At 33.3% G+C, this 6,078-nt stretch overlaps 1 protein-coding gene across 1 annotated transcript in view; it reads right to left on the bottom strand.

The window, feature by feature from the left end:
• Nucleotides 1-517: 517 nt before the first annotated feature.
• The window catches only part of LOC107478927 (protein PELOTA 1), a gene marked incomplete in the record, with an annotated part of 6,418 nt that continues 857 nt past the window's right edge, over nt 518-6,078 (bottom strand). The window contains 17 exon segments of the mRNA XM_016099080.3: nt 518-803; nt 905-1,011; nt 1,122-1,216; nt 1,714-1,752; nt 1,884-1,956; nt 2,169-2,275; nt 2,450-2,518; nt 2,759-2,791; nt 2,881-2,956; nt 3,425-3,500; nt 3,971-4,016; nt 4,256-4,312; nt 4,396-4,470; nt 4,658-4,736; nt 4,824-4,906; nt 5,003-5,190; nt 5,967-6,078. Of these exon segments, the coding sequence (XP_015954566.1) occupies nt 730-803; nt 905-1,011; nt 1,122-1,216; nt 1,714-1,752; nt 1,884-1,956; nt 2,169-2,275; nt 2,450-2,518; nt 2,759-2,791; nt 2,881-2,956; nt 3,425-3,500; nt 3,971-4,016; nt 4,256-4,312; nt 4,396-4,470; nt 4,658-4,736; nt 4,824-4,906; nt 5,003-5,053 (1,140 nt within the window).

Below are 6,078 nucleotides of genomic sequence, written 5' to 3'. Positions count from 1 at the left end.
GCACCAAACAGAATACTAAAATTTATTTCAATCTCTGTCTCTACACCAAACGCTACCTAAAAGTACTAAAAAGACTGAAACTTTGTGTTCTGAGACTGAAATTTTAATTATAATCTCCGGAAATAAACACGACCTTAGAAAATTCTCGATTACCAATAGTTTTTTATTGACAACCAATGTATTGATAGTCTATTTTATCCTATTTTACTAACGACTCGTAATTTTATCGATATCAAATTGTAGTGTATAATAGTGATGTATGCAATAAATTTCATAGTTAGGAATTTATTGTTGATTGTCTGCTGATAGATATCCAAAGGTTTATGCTTGTTAACCTAAACAAATTAACGAGTACCTTATACAGGAGATACTTGTATCATGTTGGTTGCTCAGTACAGTCCTGAGCTGGAATAACTTGGATTGCATGTTTTGGAATGTTATCAAAATGTTGTAAAACAAGCTAGCTTATAGATCACACTTTACTCCCTCAATTGTTAAAGAAAATTGAGAAAAACCATTTCCGCAATGCATTGTCATTCTCGTGTATAACTTTAAGTGGGAAAAAGTAGAGACTAGATGCCTACTTTTGTTTCCCATCTCCGGTGAAAAATTATTTTATAAACATAACAATACAAAGAATTACAGATTCATATATGATGGTGAGTGTTAATTTCAACATATAAATACCAAGCAATACAGGTTATTATCACAAAGGATGCTGTTGCAACATTACATTTCAATGTCTTCAAGATCAGGCAGAGGAAACCGAAGAATTGCGGCAATGCCACTTATCTGTGCTAGCTCTGTCCATCAACAGCAAAGGACAATTTGAGTTCTAAACAAATACATACAATAGCCAAACATAAATTGAGTTCTAGGAAAATAATAAAGTAAAAACACTCACGTTCTCCAGAGACATGCAAGGATGAAAATACATGGACAGAGCCTCCTGAATCCTTAACTGAGTTGACCAACTCGACAAACTTTTGTCTTGTTGCTATATCTGAATTCCTGCAGCGAAAAGCATGTAGATTAAGGTACAAAGTTCCAATGTGAACTTGAAAGGGCATGGAGAAAGACACTGCTGAAAACTAAGTTCAGTTATAATGATACATTGGCACCTGAAAAGATCATCTGTAATAAGAAGCGTTTGCACAGCTAATCGTTCATTGGCGACCTCAACATGTTTAGCTCCGTAGCAAGCTCGGGCTGGATCCTGAACAAACCCAAACAGTATTCAATCAAAATTTCCTTGATTTCTCAAAATAGAGGGGCCAGCTTAAAGGATGCGCATATGCAGTTGAGATTAAAACAGAATCAATGTTTGTAATTTTAGTTATCACTTGATACCAAAATAAGAATGAAAAATGAAAAGGAAATTTCATGGAATATGACAATATGTTTTTCTCTCAAGGAACTAACTTTAATAAATCTAGCATCCGATAATCATTACAGCAATTTATGATGCAAGTGCCTAGAAGGTCAACAGTTTTTTAGTCAATAATTTTCTACTATTGCTATGAACAAAAAGAAGTTATATGCAGATACTATTGATTTACCTAAATCTATCGTGTCTCACCCTATAGATGCTTAAGAGGAACTAATACTAAAGTCATTGGGAGCAAGAGAACTTTTCATATAGAGAATTCAACATTCCAATCATAACATGGACAAGGCAACAAAAGAAACAATCTCTCAAGAATGGAACCTGACATTTGAAAGCATGTCATAAAAATCCTTCATAGCTCGAACCTGAAGAAAAAGAGAAAGTAGATAGTTTAGTTCCAGTCTCAACAGATAATAAAATAAACAATATTTGGAAATCGTTGAGCATGGCCAATTGGATAAGTGCATTGTGTTTACTAAATTGGTTATCATGGTACCTCTTGTGCTGCCTTAGTATCTTTAATCATATTCATAACATTTGGAGCATCAAGAACCTCCTTTAAACTATGCCTACAGATAAGAAATTATAAAGTGAAAGAAATGAGATTTTACAGACTTCAACAATTATATACAGAGCAGATAACAACACAACTGTTAAGAAGGCGCAGTTAACCACATAATTTTCATGTGCTATTTAATGCCAGCTATCACATTGAGACAATCACCAACTACTACAAAATTAGAAATAGATAAGAGAAGATAAAATGAAGAAGCAAGCACACTTGTATCCCGAGGTTGTGTGCACAAGAATAATGCGCGACTTGTTTTCAATAATAGGGCGCAGCTGTCTTCTTTCTGCCTCCAAAAATAAGTGACGATGAAACTGATCCTGAAATAGAAATAAAGGAAAAAAATTATTACCGATACAAAAACCTCTATATCAAAATCCTGTTAACCGTTGCATCTACAAGAAGACAAAAATAATAATATTACTGAATAGAAAGATTTAATGCCTTATCAAATTTGTAAAACTAAAATAAATCAGCAGGGAACGGTGGCAGACCTTTGTAAATCCTGGACTTGCGATTACAGCGCAGCGAACCACATTGAAATCTATATGTTTCAAGAAAGCCTAAAACAGATTGGTAGAAACCATTATTATACTTGTAAATGCTCTCTTTTATGCTTTCTTTTAATAAAGAAAAAAATTATTATAGAAGCGAACAAAGACAGACAGAGCAAAAATGAAAAATAAGATATCCTCCATAGCAAGGCAAGATGGGAAAAAAAAGGAAAAAAACAAAACAGACACAAAGCTATGATAAAAATAGATATTTGGTACATTGCCATGTTTTGTATTTGTTGAATTTACCTGTAAAACATTTTCGAAGAACTTATTCAAAGCCTACAAAAATGAAGTAAGACACTTTAGAATATGTTCAAGTCATCGAATTCATCCAATGATATATCTTGCAATAGAGTAAGAGGACTTACTGACTCATAACCAGCAATAGCAGGTCCATGCTTGCGAGGAATTGAGGTTTCTATCCGAGAACGGGTAATAGTCATACTGTTACATCAATCCGAATAAGATGAGTTATCTGATCGAAACAGCATGATTACATGTCAAAAGTTTGAAACGAATATCAACAAGAAGAGTATGTGTTGGGGATTTGGGTATTATGAGGTGCCCAAAGTCCCACATCAAGTAATATGTGATGCTATAGAATGCAAAAATAATTGTCCAAAAGTTCCAAACTATCTTCTCTAAACAGTACTGTAATGCTTGATGTTGTATTTAAGGAAAGTAGTTCTTCCCCCTTAATAGCTAGCATTTAAGGTGAGGTTTCCCATTCTCCTTAGGTACTTAACAGCATGTATTCAGTTCTTAGTGTATTATGTTCCTCAAAGAAATCAAACACCTACATCATGTATAAAATGCTAAAATAATTGTCCAAAGTTCCAAACTATCTTCTCTAAACAGTATTATAATACTGATCGTGTGAATGAAATCCATTCAAGTGAAAGTTCTCAGTACCTTCTACCAATAAGTAGGATATGGGCTAGTCCTTCTTGCATCAAAACGACAGCTAAATCAGCACTTGCACTGGGATCTGCAAAATATGCATGGACATTTTGTTCACCATAATGATTTACCAATATTCACACTAACGCTGGTATCTAGTACTTAGTAATAAAGAGTTTGGTTTTGATTGGTAAATAATAATATATTCAGAGAAAAAAGCATTTTTTCCCGCTGGAAATACAAAAGTCTGATTTAAATTGCTGCATGATTTAAGATATGTTTTAATCTAATCATATGAATATGTTTCAAGACTAAGAAAGAAAAAAACATTTTTTTCCCGCTGGGATTGTATACAAAAGGATGATTTAAACTGCTGCATGATTTAAATTTGCACTAATGAAGAAATATATTCAAATTATCAGTCCTTGGTGACTTTCAAATAGAAAACATCAAACTTTTAAATTGTAAGGAACTAATTAAAATTTTGGTAAAATTATAGGGACTAATAGAATAATTAAACCCAATATCTATTAAATTTTCCAGATTCAGATTACACACCAGAGGCCTGCTGCAGTACTTCCAAAGCATACGAATCCCAAACCTCCTACAAAAGGAATATGTAATATTCAGCAATCATAATTCTTCAAAGGAGTGCAATAAAATTACAGATCATAGAGATTTCATTAGAATTTCATCTTTGATACAGACAATGGTAAACATAATGATTTTGTTACCAAAAATAAAAAAATAAAAAACAAAAAAGCGAGGAGGCAAGCAAAGGATCTAGCACTTGTATTATAACATAGAAGAATGCCTGACAGAAGAAAAATGATCAAAGAGCACCTTTCTAAGAACAAAGGGTCGCTGTAGCTCGAGTTCCAAAGTATGGAATGCTCCTATCTGCAGCACAGTCAGTTACAAGGCTGAGAACTAGAATTCAAAATAATCAATTAAGAGTCAAAGCTGGTATGGCAGTTAAGTACCTTAACATGTTCATTCTCTAATATGTTCTTTCCACGAATTCGCAACATAGAGCCTTCTTTGTCGTAATCTGCAACCTGAAACACAACAGAATGAACACAATAAATAAATGTCATTGGATTAAGATAAAGGGCAGAATATAACAGCCTATTTGGTCATTCTCAGATAATAGGTTTTCAAATTTCATTATTAATCACAAGAAAAGGTCCTTCATTGAGATAATGACCTTATTTTTCAATCATTCATTTCACAAAAATCATGTACCTCTTCAACTTTAATTTCCAATTTGAGCTTGATCCGTTCTGCTTCCCGGCCACCAGAAGCAGCTTCTCTAAGAACCTTCCTGTTAACAAAACAAACAACACTTTCAAATTCAGATCCTCCATAGATACCACACAAAGAAAACCATGACAGAGTGCAAGTGAAGTACCTAACAGTAACTGCCATGACAGAATCACCTGGAGCAATCAAGTTATAAGCATACCATAGATCATCCGAATCCACTGCCACCATCTGTATAATCAATCAACAATTGAAATAATTGAATTCAAAAATCAAAGCACTGAGTGAGTGAGTGAATGAAAGAATTGGAATTGAAAGAAATTGCACCTTAACACTACCAGGTCCATTGCGTACAAGGTCTTTCCGAACAATCTTCATGCTATTTCCTGACTGAATCTTGAGGCTTCCAGGAAATCAGCGAAGAAACTTTGTCACTGGGACGATTGTTCCCAACTCCCAACAAAATTCCAAAAGCCTTTCTCGGGCTTTCTAATGGGCTGCCTCCCAAAGTGGGCCTAGACCAACATATCCATACAGAGGTTTCTAATTTGTTAATATTTTTGTTCTATTAGAATATATAATTTAGCAAGATAAAAAGGAGAGTACATTAAACGTAGCGTTTGTTTTGAGATACTGACACGGAAACTGAAAGGCCAAGACTTAGTATCATATTTGTTAAACAGAAATTGATACTATAATTTTAAATCAACACAATTAGTTCTTAAATTTCAACAACATATATTAATTAACAACAATATAAAATTAGAGAGATAATAATTTAAAATGATTTTATTTAATTTAATATCTATAAATTTTATAAATATAATATCTATATTACACTTTTATTATATTTAATATTATTCAATTATTCGAGTAAATTAAAGTAAACAGTAATTAAAAAATACAAAAAATAATAATTTAAACTAGAGGAATGATTTGGTTTTTGAATTCCAAAAGAGAGAAAGAAAGGGAGTTGAGAGCGTTAAGAAAGAGAGAGAATATGAATTGAATGTGAGAGAAAGAGAGAAAATGGTATCAATGATATTAGTAGCAGTGCAGCAACGAGTCACAGGTTTTGGGCCATGGGACGCGTATTGCACATGCACGCAATATGCAGGGGACGGATTGCATGTTCATCAGAATGGTGCCCCCAGCCTTCTGTTAAACTCCATTTTTGATCATTTCAGGAAAAAACTCACTCTCCAATTATTAAATAAAAAATAACCAATGTCCAAGTAAAAATAAATTTGAGATACACAAGAGGTAAAGGTTTTAGAGGGTTATAACCTACCTAGGAAAGTTTAAGTCTCCTCCTTTATCGGTGACTGTAATTTCGTCATTAATTTTCGCAATTTGGGAGAGTCAATGCAAGATCTCTGTAAATCAAGGTTCTAAGAACCGGA

Source organism: Arachis duranensis, chromosome 3 (genome assembly GCF_000817695.3).
Source record: "Arachis duranensis cultivar V14167 chromosome 3, aradu.V14167.gnm2.J7QH, whole genome shotgun sequence".
Taxonomy (NCBI): Eukaryota; Viridiplantae; Streptophyta; class Magnoliopsida; order Fabales; family Fabaceae; genus Arachis; species Arachis duranensis.
The sequence above is the reverse complement of the archived record's forward strand: the minus strand, read 5'-3'. Positions and strand labels throughout refer to the sequence as shown.